At 39.7% G+C, this 17,935-nt stretch overlaps 1 protein-coding gene across 1 annotated transcript; it reads right to left on the bottom strand.

Annotated features, from left to right (window-relative positions):
• Positions 1-4,997: 4,997 nt before the first annotated feature.
• LOC128501783 (vomeronasal type-2 receptor 26-like) lies at positions 4,998-12,766 on the bottom strand. Its single transcript, XM_053471779.1, has 4 exons — positions 12,725-12,766; positions 8,341-8,571; positions 7,282-7,405; positions 4,998-5,905 (listed from the first exon to the last, which is right to left on the bottom strand). The coding sequence occupies exons 1-4, from the start codon at positions 12,764-12,766 to the stop codon at positions 4,998-5,000; spliced, it is 1,305 nt and encodes a 434-aa protein (XP_053327754.1).
• Between the last annotated feature and the right edge of the window lie 5,169 nt (positions 12,767-17,935).

The following is a 17,935-nucleotide window of genomic DNA, read 5'->3' as shown; positions in this document are numbered from 1 at the left end:
TTAATGACATTTCTGCCAACCAGTAAAATGAGACGGAGGCATCGAGCAGATAGAACGTGTCCCTGTTCTTAACTTTGTACGCCTATTTATCTAGCAGCCATCAAGCAGCTGAAAATTATTTTTAATGAAGGGAAAAAAACTGCACTGACTGGAAGAAATATGTCCTGCCTTCACCATTTAGTTTGTGCTCCATATTAAAGGTAAACTGAGTGAGCCTACACTCTTTCTTATTACAGAGGTGTGCTTTGTATTACCGTATTTGCTCCATTATAAGACAAGTGGGTTTTTTTTTAGAGCAAATGCTCTGAAAAATACCCCTCATCTTATATTCGAGGTTGTCTTCTAATCAGAGCTCAAATAGAGGTCTGACGACAAGACTAAGATCCAGATCCCCCGCAGCACTGCAGGGGACCCGGAACCTCCTCTCTGACAGCCTCAGCTGTTGCCGGCACTTCCTCTGGGGGCTTCTATGACGGAGCGCCGGTGTGACATGACCTTCTGGTGCTCCACCATATAGAAGCCCCAGCGGAAGTGCTGTTACGTGCATCTGCTTCCTTCTACCTGGCACCTGGTGAACGTCTGCACGATGCACACAGACAACCTCCGCTTCTGCCGGCACTGTGTTTTTCAGTGTGTTTGCCTGTGTGACTGTGTTTGTCTGTTTATGTGACTGTGTGTAATGTCTGGTAATAGAGGAGTTACTTCTCTGAATCTACTCATGCCTGGTATTAGAGGGATTAACATCCCATCTACTCATGTCTTTAATAAGTGCATGTATATTATAAGTACTGTATATTATTAATTCTGAAATCAACATGGTTTCCAAGGCTTCTTAATAATTAATATATAATAGTACCATATTTGCTTGCAAATGCTCTGAAAAATACCCCTCGTCTTATAATCAGGGTCGTCTTATAATCAGACCTCAAATAGGTCTGACTATGAGACTAAGATCCCCTCCCAACTTACCGGTGCTTCTGAGTCCCTGGTGTGTAGCCGGGGCAGCGTGTAGAGCTCTACGCGATTCGCGTAGACAACTTCCGCTGCAACCGGAAGGAGGTGCGGTTAGCAGCGATTGTTGTCATCCATCGCGCAGACCTTCACCGGCTGTCAGAGATCAGAGTTCCACGCACCGGTGCGGGGAATTCTCTCTGACAGCCGGAGGGTGTATGCGCGATGGACGGAGACAACCCCCGCTGCTAACCGCACCTCCTTCCGGCTGCAGCGGAAGTTGCCTACGCGAATCGCGTAGACGTCTACCTGCTGCCCGGACAACACACCGGGAGTCAGAAGCACCTCTGTAGGCAGACTGTTCTATGAAATTAACCCCCTTAATGCCACTCTGCCTCCAGAAATGCCTTTTAACCCTCTATATGCCACTCTGCCTCCTGAAATGCCTTATACCTCCCTATATGCCACTCTGCCCCATAGTATGCCTTTTAACCTCCTAAATGCCAGAGTGGCATATAGGGGTATAAGGCATTTCTGGAGGCAGAGTGGCACATAGGGGGTCAAAAGGCATATCATGGGGCACAGTGGCATATAGAGGGTTAAAGGGGAAACCTTGGTGCATAGTGGCATTTAGAGGGTTAAAAGGCATATCATGGGGCACAGTGGCATATAGGGGTTATAAGACATTTCTGGGGCAGAGTGGCAACCCTGGGGGCAGATGTGCATAACTGGGGGGCAGGTTGGAAAATAAAAGGAAATAAAAACAAAATATTTTTCTCAATCATAGCTTTTATTAAAAAAAATAGTTTACATAGTTTACATGAATTAACATTTACTAGTAAAACTTTTTTCCTATAGGATCATCTTATATTCAGGCCTTTTCTTTTTTTCCTAAATTAATATTCAGATTTTGGGGGGTCGTCTTATAATCGAGCAAATACGGTATATGTGAATCAGTGTGTATGTGATATATATATATATAATATAAATAAAATATATTTTATGTGTATGTGACAGTGTCCATATGTAAATCATTGTGTGTGTATATATATATATATATATATATATATATATATATATACACCTGTGTTCGTAATCTCATCTGGTTCATAGTGTGTCCCTGAATGGCAGAAAAAAAATGTGGTCACCCTAGTGGCATATTGGGGGTTAAAAGGTGTTTTGTAGACAGCGTGGCATATAGGGGGTGTAAGGTATATTTGGGGGGCCGTTTGGCAAATAAAAGGAAATAAAAACCAAAAATGTTTTTATTCATCATATAATATTGCTATAATATGAAACATAGCTTACATGTGAATTCACATTTACTAGTAAAACATTTTTCCTATAGGGTAGTCTTATATTCTTTTTTTCCTAAATTAATATAAAAATTTTGGGGAGGGTATACAAGCAAATACGGTATATGATTGTTGTGTGATATGATATACAAGCAAATACGGTATATGATTGTTGTGCTAGCACACCTGGTGGCTTTTTGTTGCAATTGCAGCCCAGCACCTCACAGGAATGTACTAGAAGTGTCCTGCCTTTTTAAATAAAGTTCAGAGTTTGCTTTTGAACAACATAAAGATTTACTTCAGTCACAGAAGCCATGACGAATGAAGCTCTTCAATTTTGTCTCCAGATATGCATACAGCATGCCTGTAAGTTCATTGTACGCTTGGATTACACAGTTATATGTTTGCTGTAAGATTTAAATATAAGCTTTCTGTATAGAGATGTTTAATGTTGTATTTATTTGCAAAGTGTCACGTGTAAATGCATATTGCAATAATATGATTATTATTATTTGTATTGCAGTTTTTTCAGAACTATTCACAGACGTAAACTCAGTTTTGGAATAAACACAGTATTTCTGTCAGATTTGTTAACTAGCTGTCAGCTAAGGGTTAAGTAGGACAGCATAAGAAACATACCGTATTTGCTCGATTAAAAGACGACCCCCCCAAAATCTAAATTTTTACTAGTAAATATTAATTCACGTAAACTATTTTATCATATTTAATAGAAGCTATGATTGAGAAAAATATATTTTTTTGTTTTTATTTCCTTTTATTTGCCAACCTGCCCCCCCCCAGTTATGCACATCTGCCCCCAGGCTTGCCACTTTGCCCCTAGAAATGCCTTATACCACCCTATATGCCACTCTGCCCCAATTTTATGTTAGCTTAGTAAAATTGTATTTCAGTTGGGGAAGACCTTCTATGAGGGATATCAGAATGGATGGTTATCTTGTGCGCTTTGTCCACAAATATAGCACTAATAGTTCATGTTTAATCTAGGTATTTAGATGCAGGGTTGAATTTGAGTTCTGGTGATGCTGTCTTCTTTGTTTATTACGTTTATAACCTAAGTTACATAACAATGGTCAAAACGTACCGTATTTGCTCAATTATAAGTCAACTCTGATTATAAAACAAACCCCCAAAATTTGAATATTAATTTGGGTAATTTGGGAAAAAAAGAAAAAGCCTGATACTACCCAATAAGAAAAAGGGTTAACTAGTAAATATTAATTCACATGTAAACTATTTTTTTCATATCTAATAAAAACTATGATTGAGAAAAATGCATTTTTTTAAATTTCCTTTTATTTGCCAACCTGCCCCCCGTTATGCACATCTGCCCCCCAGATATGCCTTATACCCCTTATATGCCACACTGCCCCCCAGATATGCCTTATACCCCCTATATGTCACTCTGCCCCCCAGATATGCCTATTGACCCCCTATTTCCCTCTCTGCCCCCCAGATATGCCTTATACCCCTATAAGCCACTCTGTCTCCCTGATATTCCTTTTAACCCTATATGCCACTCTACCTCCTCTGCCTCCCTGATATTCCTTTTAACCCCCTATATGCCAGTCTGCCCCAGATATTCCTTTTAAACCCCTAAATGCCACTCTGCCTCCCTGATATTCCTTTTAACACCCTATAGGCCACTTTGCCTCCCTGATATTCCTTTTAACACCCTATATGCCACTCTGACTCCCTGATATTCCTTTTAACCTCGTATATGCCACTCTGCCTTCCTGATATTGCTTTTAACCCCCTATATGCCACTCTGGCTCCAGAAAGCCCTTATACACCCCCATATGCCACTCTTACCCTCCCCAACTTACCAGTGTATTCCTAGACTTGTCCCCCATGCTTCAGATTCCTTGGTGTCTAGTGGTGGCAGCTGGTGAAAGTCTGTGCGATGCACGCAGACAACCTCCGCTGCTGCCAGCACTTCCGCCGGGCTTCTATGAATGAGCACCGGAAGGTCACGTGACGCGGGGGCTCCGTCATAGAAGCCCTGGCAGAAGTGCCGGCAGCAGCTGTGGTTGTCTGCGCGCATCGCACAGACTTCCACCGGCTGCCGGAGAGGAGGATCCAGGTCCCCTGCAGCGATGCATGGGATCTGGATCTTAGTCTTGTAGTCAGACCTCTATTTGAGGTTTGATTAGAAGATGACCTTGAATATAAGACGATGGTTATTTTTCAGAGCGTGTGCTCTGAAAAAACCTTGTCTTATAATAGACCAAATACGGTATTTAAACACCCAATTCAATTTAGTAAATGCCAACCATTGGCTTGGTATGTTTTATATAGAAATACATTCATTCACTTCCCGAAACAACATAAGTACCCAAAAATAGTGTCAATAAACACATTACTATAGAACTTTTTATTCAGCACCCAGGCTATAGATCCATGTTCTGAGGCCATGGGTCTAGGGATTATGGCACCTTGGGTCTTTAACACAATGTGTGTTGGTTTCATGTGTAAAGTGTTAATCAAACACAGTGTAGTATATGCTTATAAATAAACCAATTTTATTTTATTAACATGTAGAGTTGCACATCAAGCATTATTTAGTACTAAAAACCTTAAAGGTATGAGACAGAGACAACACAAGAACACACGGTAAAGAGTTTCTGAACAACAATCCTTGGTACCCATTCAGTCTCATTCATACCATTCCTAAAAAGATTTTTGAACACTCTGGACCTCTTGTGCATTTGGAGCTGTCTCAGAAGATAGATATTATGAAAAGGTTTTACCTAAAATATGTCGTTTAGTGTTAAGTTCAGCTTTAAAAAGAATAACATAACATTTTGGGAGGTATATACAGCTTACAATTCCAAGAATTGAAGCCAAGGTAGCAAATATCTCTACAGCCACCATGTTTTTTCCCTTGCTGCTCAGATAGGCCGGTATAGCACAGACCCACACACTGCAGAACACCAGCATGCTGAATGTGATGTGTTTGGCTTCATTAAAGTTGTCTGGCAATGTCCGTACCATGAAAGCTAGAACAAAACTCACAGCTGCCAGAAGCCCCATGTAACCCAACATACAGAAAAAGGCCAGGACAGAGCCTTCATTACATTGAACAATGATTTTCCCAGTGAATGTGTGCATGTCTAGCTCTTGAAAGGGAGGAGAGAGTAACAACCAAATGACACTGATCAGAACCTGACCAGAGGAGCCGACCAAGACAACAGCATTGGACAGCTTCAGTCCCACCCAATTTTTCCAGGTGCTGCCAGGTTTTGTGGCTTTGAAGGCGATACAAACCATGATGGTCTTGGCCAACACACAAGACAGAGCTACGGAAAAGGTTGTTCCAAAGGAAATATGACGTATCATGCAGGTTATATCCAACGGGCGACCAATGAACAAAAACACGCAGAGGAAGCTCAGTTTGAGGGAGACCAAGAGGACAAAGCTCAGATTCCGATTATTTGCTTTAACAATGGGGGTGTCTCGGAATAAGAAAAATATGACAACTATAACAGTAGTAATTAGAACTGAGAATACAGAAGTAACACAAAGTACTAAAGCTAAAATGTCCGTTTCGTAGGATAGAAACTCCAGTATTTTTGGAATACACTTGGTTTTTTGTTGGTCAGGCCATTCATTTTCAGGGCACTTGAAGCAGTCTTCACTGTCTATCAAAACAAATATCATACAAATGACATCAATACTGGATCTCAAATACAGTTACATTGCGAAACCATTTTCAAATTATATTTATTTGTATTGATTATTATTATTATTATTATTATAACAAAAAATATCATATTTTTATTATAAAATATAAAAAAAAGATTACTTTTTTTAAAAAAATGCACATTTATCATGCAAATAGCAGGCGTGAAAGAAAGAGACATGCAAATGTTTTTTTTTCAAGAGCAAAATGTGCGACCTACAATAATGAAAAATGATCTGCATCTTTATGAAAAGATGAAAATACATCCCAATAAAATATCATGCACTGACCTATAGTGTAACCTATAAGGAGAACCTCTAAGGAGAAGTTCTTAAACAATTCGAATTGACATGATAATTATTATAATAAGATGTTAATAATTGCAACTCTTTTTCCAAACAAATATTGTTTTATATTAGTTTTGGGTTTTTACCAATTAACCCAATTTAAATGTATGTAAAATACTATTATGTATAATGGACATTGTAGTGTGGTCTTCTGCTGCTGTAGCCCATCTGCTTCAAAGCTCGAGATTCAAGGTTCAGAGATGGTATTCTGCATACCTGGATTGTGGTTATTTGAGTTACTGTTGCCTTTCTGTCATCTCGAACCTGTCTGACCCTTCTCCTCTGACCTCTGACATCAATAAGGCATTTTTTTCGTCCACACAACTGCCACTCACTGGATATTTTCTCTTTTCCGAACCATTCTCTGTAAACCCTAGGGATGGTTGTGCATGAAAATCCCAGTAGATCAGCAGTTTCTGAAATACTCAGGCCGGCCCATCTGGCACCAACAACATTCTGATGCATGTCTACATGCCTAAAATGCATTGAGTTGCTGCCATGTGATTGGCTGATTGCTGTTAACAAGCAATTGAACAGGTGTACCCCATAAAGTGGCCAGTGAGTGTATAAACCAATAAATAATGATAATAATGACATGGAAATAGCTTATCTACAAGCATCATGTTCATTAGGTAATGTGGTAGAAAAATATTGTCTTGTTCTTTAAAGCATGTGAACAATAAGCAAACGCTTGAAAACAAATTAATACAATAAGTGTGTATAGCATCCCAGGTTATTTCTATAGAAAGGTATATCTTAAAACAATGAGGATTTCACTCATTTCTGAGACAAGAAGGTGTCTGGACAGTTAAATCCTATGTCACAGACATATAGTTCTGCTTGATCCTATGGTCCGAATTGTGAAACCAAATTGATACAACAGTTTTACTTGCAGCTCAAACATTCCATCTACTTTATATTCCCTTTGTGTGAAATTGTAGATTTATTAATATTGTAATGAAAGCCTCTGTGTGGCAGAATGGCTTACCTGATACATTGGAAAATTCTCCTTCTGAACATGGGATACAGTCATAGCAGCAGATGTGATATCCTTCCCTTAGTGCTTTTCTGAATCCTGGATGACACATTTCTGTGCACCTCAATCGAGGCATCTAAAGAAAAAACTCACAGTTCATAGACTGAAGAATTAATGTTGTTGGTGTGTAAAAGTCATCAAATCCCCAAAAAAGAAGTAATGGCGTGAAAATATAGTATTCTACTTTGTAAAATAAAATTAAATCAATGTTTAATGGAAGACCTGTATGAACACCACCACCAAATAATGAAGTAAAAATGGAGCTGGAGTTAAGGTTGGCTCATCCAGCTAAATGTATACATTTTTAAGAAGTTTAAAAATGTCAAGTATATTTCTATCTTCCCATTTGCCTGACAATATATGAGTTACCCATTTTAACCCCTTAATGACTCAAAATGCATCATATTCAATGGGTTTAGGAATCGCCCATTGTCCTTAAGGGGTTAATATGTCCAAAATTAGACTATGCGGATTGGCAATGCAGAGAATTGTCAGTCGACTGATCCAAGCCGCATGTCATCGGTAATAAAGTAACATAGTAGCCCCACTGGAAAATTCCATAAGAAGAAAAAATATTTTTTTATTTGGAACATAAACCATAGTGTTGTATAGAGTAATGTAACTTAGCATCGATATACAGCTGCCTGAAAACATTATAGTATTATAGGCAAAAACTAAAACTGGTTTGAAAAAGATATTTTTAATCTGATATTAGTTTTAAAAATGGTGAGAGTTGTCCCTAGAGTTTTGACAACTATTTCTTACTTTTCCCTATATATAATATCTGCTTTGATAAAATATTATGTGTAATAATTGACTTAAAAATACATATTAAAAGTAAATTTGATAATTTCACTTAAAGAATGTTGCTTCCCCCTTTGCACCCTCCATTCTTACTGCCAAGTGGTGAAATACAGATTCACAAATCACAGATGAATATCTTTTTGAACAGGAGCTCCAGATTGCAGGCAAAGAGTGTTGGCTTGATACATGATGTCATATATAACTTACCCTGTTATTTTTCCAAGTTATGTTCCAGACCTCAATATAAATTTGCTGGTTATCTGGAAGTGATGGATCAAACATGCCCACCCGATTCAGGATTTTCTCTTTTTGTTTTCCATCAAGTAGTATTATCTGATTAATAATATCATAATTTACTGGAAGTTCTCCTTTTTCATCAAAAAAAATTTCACTTCCGGTGCTGTCTTTGTAATGAACCTTCTTTAGGTAGTTATTCAGCTTTCAAATAACAACAAATAGTTATCATTACAGATCCCGGGTAAATCAAATACAAATATTTGTTCTGGATACCTTCCCTTCCCTCCAATGGTCTAATTCAAGAATGTTTGTTAATCTCCAAACCAAAATAGGAGAAATCGCAGTTTAACGATAATTTTTTTATACCTCTTACAGACAGTATTAATTTACAGCGAAGCCTTTTGGTTTATGTGAAACTCCTGCTAGATTTAATATATTTTAAGATACAGCAGACTGATTTTTCATTTTCTCTCAAGACTAGACATGGTCAACTATTTTCCAATATTGAGAACCAGACACATTTCAAAAGCTGGGGGTTAAAGAAGGAGCTATGTTAGAACAAGTTGAAATCATGTAAAAAAGGTAAGAAATATTTAGATAGGGTGGCAGATAAACAAAACATCAGGAGTGGTAGAGGTCAATATAGAGAGCAAAGGCGAATAAATGTGTGTTTAATGGGCCAGTTTTCCAGGATCCTCATATCCTGGAATACCTCATAACAAAATTTATTTTAATCCTCTCAAGGTCTTCATCCACACATTAATTCATACTCTCACTCATTCACACAATTCATACACACATTAATGCATACTCTTACTCATTTACACAATGCATCCACACATTAATTCATTCATTATCTCACTCATTCTGACTCTTTATTTCAATATTCTTACTACCCTCCTTTCTCACCATCTACCCATCCCCCCTTTTCTCACATCTCCCCCCTCTCTCCCCCTATTCACTATCTACCCGCCTCTCCCCCTTCTCACTATCTAACCCCTCTATGATGTCAATGATATTCCAGCGCTCAGCATGAAATACCGGCACCGTAACCGGGCTAGAGGCCTGATTCATGAGCGACCACTTGGCACCCCTCTCTCTCCTCCGTGTCAATCACGGCTGCAAAAAAAAAAAAAGATGGCATTTCAATTGGGGGGACACATGGGGGGCACAGCATGATGTAGGGGGGGGATTGGCCCTCCTGACACCACTGCCTCCTCATGGTTCAGGAAGAGATCCACTACAGAACCACTACCACCAGCAACACAAGCATTTTTATTCATTGATCAGATCAAAAAAGGTGATATGGCGGCAGCAGCAACAGTAATTGTAGTACGGCACTGGGAGTGTGTAGTAGATTTGTGCATTCGGATTCGTAGCAATTTCAAATTTAGAGAATTTAAATAAGTTTAGTAAGTGCTTGTATGAAGCACCGAAAACAAGGCCAGACCTCCCACGAATTAGACGAAAACGAAGCAAAAAAAATATAGATTTTTCATCCAAAATCCAGGGGTCCGCATTTAATCACACTCTTGTTCATTCTCTCTATCATGCTTTCTAAATGTTGACCTTCTCTGGCGGTGCTTACTGTGATGTCATCTCTCCAATCCTCCAATCGGGGGAGAACACATCACTGCAAGCACCATCATTTGAACTCAGTCAATAAGGAGGTGCTTGTGGTTACATCCTCTCCCTATATGTAACCTATATGAAGGGCATTGAGTCGCAGGGCAGTGTTTTGCTAGTAGTGTAAATGGTCAAACTCAATTCAGGAAAAGTATTCCAACAAATAAAACACACTGCGTGAAGTGCGCAGACTGCACAGTGCCCTCCCCTGCCTTTTTTGTCACCAATATTTATCAATGACTATAATAATTGTTTTGTGTTGTCCACAAACTAGAAGTTTTTCTGGTAGCGTAAATGGGCAAATGTCTTAAATCAATTTTTTTTGTGGCCCAAACATAGATCTGCTGCTATCACCTAACAGTACTTGCCCATCTTTCCTCCATGCTTAAAAATAAAATAGCTTACAAACAATCTTCTTGTTTGATTTCACCAAGGCACCAGAACATGACCAGTTCTTGGTAGTGACTCAAATTGCGCCTCACGTTGGTGGGTGGAAAATATTGCATAATTACTGATAACCCTATATTGTTTAATGACATTCAATATACGTATTCACCTTCACTTTGTAGCTGTATCTGCTTGATTGTTTTCCTGTTGACTCTTTATTGGTTGAGATATCAATATTGTTCAGTGCCCAGGCCATGGCGTATACTGCAGTATATACAAAATAAGGAGCTCCTCTAAGCATAAAATTAGGGCATAGTGGTGTTGTCTCCTTCCAGGTACAGTTGTGAAGTTTAATATGAAGTGCCAATGGAAAAAATTTATTTTTATCAGTGTTTTTTGACAGACACTCTAGCAAACATATCCAAATGTCTTCTAGTAATGGGTCATTTGGACGATTTGATTGACTAACACTCTCAACAAAAGTTTGCATTTCAGGGATGTATCTTCTGGGTGATGTGAATACTAAACTACAGTTATACAATCTGGCTGCAACATATACAACCTTATGTACATGTGACCATGAAGCAGGAAGGATGAGTGTTTTATTAATGACTGTAGCTGATGCTTTCGTGAGCAGAGTCATATATTTTGCACTAAATGAACCGCAAATTATGATAATCTCAGTTGTAGATTTCCGAATAATGTTAACGTAGTCAGTATATTTTCCTTCTTTCGTAACGTAAATGAAGAACTCAATGCAGATGCCGTATTTCGGGGTCTCTCTGGTCAGATACTGCAATGTCCTTTCTCCACTGTCATCTCCGGTAGTAATAATTCCAACCCAGTTACATCCGAGATATTTCAATAACTTTAAAATTGCAGTATAATGGATCTCATCCCCTTGAACGGTTCGGTAAAAGTAAGGATATTGCCTCCGGTCATTTAGTATAGCGTCTGTAGCCCCATAGCTTATCTAGAGATATGGAAAACATAGGTGTAAATTCTCTGCATATATTTAGTAAAAAAAAATCTGTTAAAGAAATGTGGTTAATTTGATTGGCTCATGGCATTATATCCCAGCTTCTAGGTTGAATAATCCGATGTATATCTAGCACTAAGCTTCACTTGACTAGCAAGAGTTAGCTTTTGTATTTGTATAAGTATTTGTGTGTTAGCATGTATATATATGTACAGTTGTGTGAAAAAGTACATACTCTGAATTCAATGGTTTTCCATATCAGGATGTAACTACATTCATCTATTCCTTAGCAGGTATAAACAATTAGGTAAATACAACCTTAGATGAACAACACATGACAAATTACTGTATGACAGGATTTATTCAACAAAAAATAAAGCCAAAATGGAGACGCTATGTGTGAAACATGAGAACTACGTTTTCATATGCGTCTTATTTGACTAATTTGTTCATCAAACATACCCTATAAAATAAATGCGTGATTTGTCCCTACTCTGAATTAAAACCCCACACGTGTTGTACACACAATAAAGGGAGCATGAAATATGGAGCTGGTATTCATTTATTTCAGGGCTGTTTTTTATTTCCTGTCCAGCCATGGCAACCTGGGTTATGGAAACCTTTTCTGCTTTTGTTATTTACTTTTTTTTGTTAATTAATGTGCATGTCATTGAAGAGATCAGCCATTACACCACAGCCAGCCACCCTAACCTGGGAAATAGCCCAGCATTAAAATGAAATAGGGAAAAATCCCTAAACCCACATTTTATAAAATTATTCATGAAAAAGAGTAGCATGTGTCTATTTATGTAGACCCTGTTTGTTTAGTATATTATGCCATTTAACCGGCACCACCTATAGGCAAAGTAGGTGCACGGTATAAGGCATTTCTCGAGACAGAGTGGCATACAGGGGGTTAAAAGGCTTTTCTGGAGGCAGAGTGCTCCATGATATGCCTTTTAACCCCCATTATGCCACTCTGCCTCTAGAAATGCCCTTTAACCCCCTATATGCCACTCTGCCTCCAGAAATGCCTTGTACCCCCCTATATGCCACTCTGTCCCATGATATGCCTGGGGACACTGATGTAATGTAGTTTTTTTCTACTTATTAATACATTTATAGTACATATTGGACTATACATCTAAACGTGGTATAAAAAGAAAGCTCTATCCTTGAACAAAAGTTTTGGAGTACAAAATACTCGGTAAAGAAAAATGTAATATAAACACGGAACCCTTGCATAGGACGCTGGGTTAGAAATGCTGGTGATATAAGTGTTAATAGTTATAGTGGATTTTAAAGTGTGTGATGTTTATTGGTCAGCCCTAACTTAATGGAAAATAAGCGGATGTAACTTACCTGAGGGTAGCCGTAAAGATTCAACATTTGTGCCACAGCCATGGTTGTATGTGAAGCAATGTCTCCAATAAAACCCACCAGTTGGCCATGTTTCTTGCAGGAATAATTAGGTGATATCTTACCGTGTCCAGATATTATCTGTATGACGTCTTTTATAGCTTTATTCACATATCCACAGGAATCATATACATAATATCCCACAGTAACGTTGGGTAAAATATCTGGGTTCTTGTTAATCTCATCAACGGTGAACATAAAAGCCAGGAGGTGCGTATAATATTCAAAGTTAATACTGTGAAAATACAAGCTCGGTATTACTCAACCCTTGTGGCGTGCCTATACGGTTTATTATAAAATAACGCAGTTTTTTCTAAAAAGTATTTGCATAAAAATAAACTGATCAGTGTTGTGTTTCAGCAGTAAAAGTCACCCAAAATATCACGTGGCTGACGGCAGCCTCCAGGCCTGTGGGGAGTGAAGGTTTTTATGTTAAATCTCTGAGATAGATGTTATATCATGGAGGAGTGCTTGTCTCACATTGGGACGGGGGTCTGAATAGACCTCTGCGCTCAGCATTCCCTGAGCCAAGAATGGAGCTGTTTGGGGGTAAGAATATCACGTACGGGGATATATGTTTGGCCGAACTTTATTGAACAGATGAATGTGATCATTTGTCAATACTCTCAAACTTACAAATACCTATGGGTTTGGGTTCCTTTCTTTTTTACTTTTTAAATCTCGTCATTCCCCCCCTTTGCTTCCTCTTCTGAAGATAAATATCCCCCTTCCAATAGTTCATCATCTGCTTTTTCATTGCAGATTTTTTTCTGGAGGATTTGAGAGGCGTAAAGTAATTTTAAAAATATACTAAGAATTTAACTGTTAAGAATAAATATTTTCTTCAAACAAAAACAAGACTGGTGCTTAAAATGCAAGAAACAGACCTGCTGCATTTACTTACATAATCGCAATGCCACATACATTTATCTCACCGCCATTAGGACAGCACAGGGCATAAAACAAGGGCAGTCGATGCCGCACATTAACAAAACCACCGACTGTGCTGCCTTCATATATTCGGGTTGCGATGCCAGGAAGAGGGACCTTTTTTTTATTTTTGCTTTAAATAATTCGAAGGGCTGCGCTGTGGCTACTGGAGTAGAAATCTGGCAGGTTTAGCAGGTTAGCATACCGGTTAGACAGAAATTTCACCCCGCCACGCAGTTATAAATTACCCCCATCGTGTTTTATTGTATTAGAAAAATATAAGAGGGCATTTGGCACTAATAATGTTAAACCCGTTAGGCAATTAAGTATCATGTAGCACAGTTCTAGAACGGTACGTTGCTGTGCAACAGCTATTCAGTTTAACCTTTCATTTCCCACAGACACAGTAATGCGTTTCAAAGACAAACAGACCCATATGCATGAAGAAAATAGCAATGTTAGGCTTTCCTACAGTCAGTTTACCCCGAAAAAGTCTCCTTGTGCCTCCCATAAGATCACATTATCTGGGATAGCTCCTATGTGATGTAAATCTATTATAAATACATAAAGGAATCTACTCACTGCGAACACGCTCGGTGTGCATGCAGACTGAAGTTAGTATACCAGTTTGTTATCCAGGTGTTAACTGTGAATATTCCTCCAATAATGATATCCCCTTCCTGGAAATACTCATATTCAAATGTATACGTTCTTCTTATAAGATGACATGGAGATTTCAGGATTTTACACCTACAAGGAGTCACCAACAAGGCAACCAAAAGGAATAATTTTAAGAACATTTGGGAGACAATTATATGAATTAACCAGCAAACCAGTAGCATCGTGCTCCGTTCTTTAAAAATCATGATTTTCTGCTCCAAGGGTAACTCTCCAAAGTTGCTTTATAGACACCATTAGCTCCACAGTAATAACTTGGTATCTCTAGAACATTTTGGACAGTGAAGGATAAGGCTCTAAGCTTTGTGTTTATATAATGTATTCACATAGCTAAAAACCCTCACATTCTAATTGTGGACAAAGAAAATATTTCACTTGGGATCCGCTCCCCGCTGGGGATTAATAACCATTTAAGATCCAATGAAGTTTATAGAGTTATTCAATAAGAATTATGTATTATATATATAAAACCTCCCACAAACACAACATCCCATTATATGGTTATGTTTACAGGCATCCAATACAAAACAGCCATATTTGTTATATGAACTGCACACTATATTTTGCAACCAAACTATCAGTTATGATAGCTTGAGAGATGGAGCTACAGTCTTGCTTCAATGGATAGAGGGTTTACCCAATGTACAAATATAGTTGAAAATCAGAAAAATATATCAGAAGATATATATTCATGTTAGGCTTAAATGAAGCATGAGTGACAGGAACATTTTCCTGTTTTAACTAGACACAAAGGGGGCGTTTTCGTTGTTTAGCCGAAGAGACGAAGAAACAAACATGGTGGCGGCAAAATGTACACGAGGAATCTTCGTGTTAGTCTTCATCTTCGTTAGTATCTCCTTATTAATCTCCCTGATCCCTTACCCTTCAAGCCTACCTTTGTAACGGCAGCAGGAATCCGTAGGATCGAGCAAGGAGTTAAAGGTCCCTGCGAACGATTCTATTGGCCATACAGTGTATACAAAAAACAAAAACTATCTGCGCTTCTAACCCTAATAAACCCGCCGTCAAGCCACAGTCAATTGGTTGATGCTAGAGGAGGCCCCTGCCGACCAAGAATAAGAGTCACTCTTATGGACCTTTAACCCCTGCTCCCTTCCAGGCCAGGTTACGGCGCTCGTACGGGCTATCTAAACAAGAGGGATTCCTCTGTTGGAGAATGTGTGGTTGGCAGCATGGAGTATATATGAGGTCCTGCCCAAGGATCTGGTTGTTTTGTCCCTTTTGTCCCAAAATCTCCTTTATTGCATCAGGTCTCTCCTTTTTCCCTATCTCTCCAAATATAGTCATCATATTTGGTGATGTTGGTCTGACCTTTCAGACCAACCTAGGGGGGAACCCACCAGTGAGTGGCACCTGTGGTGAAACAGCTTCCCTATGGATGCCGAGTGCCAGGATATGGCGTTATAACCCAATCTCCCCATTATACTTTAACCTGAGAGTCTCCATTCAGGGTTTCAGCCCCAGTAGGGCCCCCCTGTGACACCGTGGCTTCAGCAGGCATACTTTGAGTGTGAGTGGCTGACGAGCCCATCAATCGCAACTAAGCTGAGTTTGAATGTAAAATGGGCCTCTGATGGAATATTTTCTATCACGTCTGCCACGGATAAATGGACCAACTCTGGCTACCAGTTCCGCTTGGGCCCATCCGGAGCAATCAGTATCACCAATTTCCCTTCTGTCTTGATCTTCCTTATAACCAGGGACGGACTGATTCATCGGGCATGGACCAAGGGCCCAGTAGGGTCGGGGGCCTGCGAGGGTCAGAGAACTGTGAGGGGCCCGGTCAGTGGCGTTGGGTGGGGGGGCAGAGGGGGCCGATTGAAACGCCATCCTTTTTTTGTCCAGCTGCCGCAAGGAAGCACTGATTGACACGGAGGATAGAGGGGGGAGACAATCTGTCGCTCAGGAACAGGTTTTCAGTAAGCACTCGGCACCCCTCACTCTCCTCTGCGAGGCCTCTATTTTCAGTGTCTTGGTCACGGTGCCGGCATTTCATGCTGAGTGCCGGAATATGACGTCATATACCGGCACTCAGCAGTGAAGCAGCACGCACCACAACAGAGCAGCAGGACAGAGGCCTCACGCTCCCACAGCAAGACTTGTGCAAGCTAAGTGAACTACAAAGGGGGAGAGGGAGGGAGATAGTGAGAAGGGGAGAGGGTAGATAATGAGAAGGGGGAGAGGGGGTATATAGTGAAAAAGGGGAGAGGAGGTAGATAGTAAGAAGGGGAGAGGGGATAGACAATGAGAAGGGGGAAAAGGGGGTAGACAGTGAGAAGGGGAGAGGGGCTAAATATTAAGAAGGGGAGAGGGGGTAGGTCGTGAGAAGGGGAGCGGGTAGATAATGAGAAGGGGGAGAGGGGGTATATAGTGAAAAAGGGGAGAGGAGGTAGATAGTAAGAAGGGGAGAGGGGATAGACAGTGAGAAGGGGGAGAGGGGCTAAATATTAAGAAGGGGAGAGGGGGTAGGTTGTGAGAAAAGGAGAAGATGGTGTAGATAGTGAGACATTAGGGTAGTCATATATATATTTAACTATATTGAAATAAATAAAGAGTGAAAATGAGTGAGAGAATGAATTGATGTGTGGATGAATTGTGTGAATGAGTGAGAGTATGAATGAATTAATGTGTGAATGAATTGTGTGAATGAGTGAGAGAATTAATGAATTTGTGAGAAGGCTTTAATGAATGTGTGTAAATAATTTGTTGTGAAAGATTGAGAGAATAAATGATTGTGTGAATGAATTGTGTGAATGAAAGAGTGAATTAGGCAAAGTGTGTGACTGTAAAAGTGTTTGGGTGTATCATAGATGTATAATTGATTTGTGCAAAGGCAAAGATGGCACAAGCAGGGTGTTTACGCCTTGGGTACCAAGGTGACACAGGCAGGGTGTTATGGGACAAAAATGGCACTGATAGCATGTTTATTGGACAAAGATGGCACTGGGCGGGCTGTTGGGGGACAAAGTTGACTAATGCCGGGCTATTTGGGGACAAAGATGGTAAGCCCTATGTGTGTAATTTTTGGTGCTGGTCAGGTTCTATGTTGGCAATGTGGACGCCAGGGCTGGCCTTTGGGGTGTGCAACCTGTGATCTATGCCTGTAATTTAGGGGCTTTTATCTATACATTTAATGCTGAGTTTTTATGTGAATTCCAAGTGATCTATACTTGCAAAGCTGGGTTTTTGTGTTATTCTGTTGGTCCATATCTGTTATGCTATGTCTCTATACATTATTTATGTTTACCTGCAAATACAGGGTTTTTAATGTCTTATTCAGTTCATCTATACATGCAAGTGCTGTTTATACGTGTTGTTTATTTGATCTATACCTGAACTACAGGGAGTAAGTAAAAGATAGGTGTGGCTTAGTGAATGAGGGGACAAAGGGACTCTGGGGATGATTACGGGGGACAGGACCTCAGGGTAGGGACAGAAAGAGGGTAGACTGCACTGACTCCCAGTCTCCCCTAATCTACGGTCAGTGTGGCAAATATTTTTTTTTTTGTGTGGTAGCGGAGGGAT

This window comes from Spea bombifrons, chromosome 1 (genome assembly GCF_027358695.1).
Source record: "Spea bombifrons isolate aSpeBom1 chromosome 1, aSpeBom1.2.pri, whole genome shotgun sequence".
NCBI classification, from domain to species: domain Eukaryota; kingdom Metazoa; phylum Chordata; class Amphibia; order Anura; family Pelobatidae; genus Spea; species Spea bombifrons.
The sequence above is the reverse complement of the archived record's forward strand: the minus strand, read 5'-3'. Positions and strand labels throughout refer to the sequence as shown.

What these genes read in the sequence shown, in the direction of transcription:
- LOC128501783 (XM_053471779.1), bottom strand. Translation starts at nt 12,766, where the DNA reads ATGGCTGTGGCACAAATGTTGAATCTTTACGGCTACCCTCAG. An exon ending in TAACTTGGAAAAATAACAGG is followed by an intron (nt 7,406 to 8,340) that starts GTAAGTTATATA and finishes TTTTTTCTTTAG; the next exon opens with ATGCCTCGATTGAGGTGCAC. An exon ending in AGAATTTTCCAATGTATCAG is followed by an intron (nt 5,906 to 7,281) that starts GTAAGCCATTCT and finishes TTGTTTTGATAG; the next exon opens with ACAGTGAAGACTGCTTCAAG.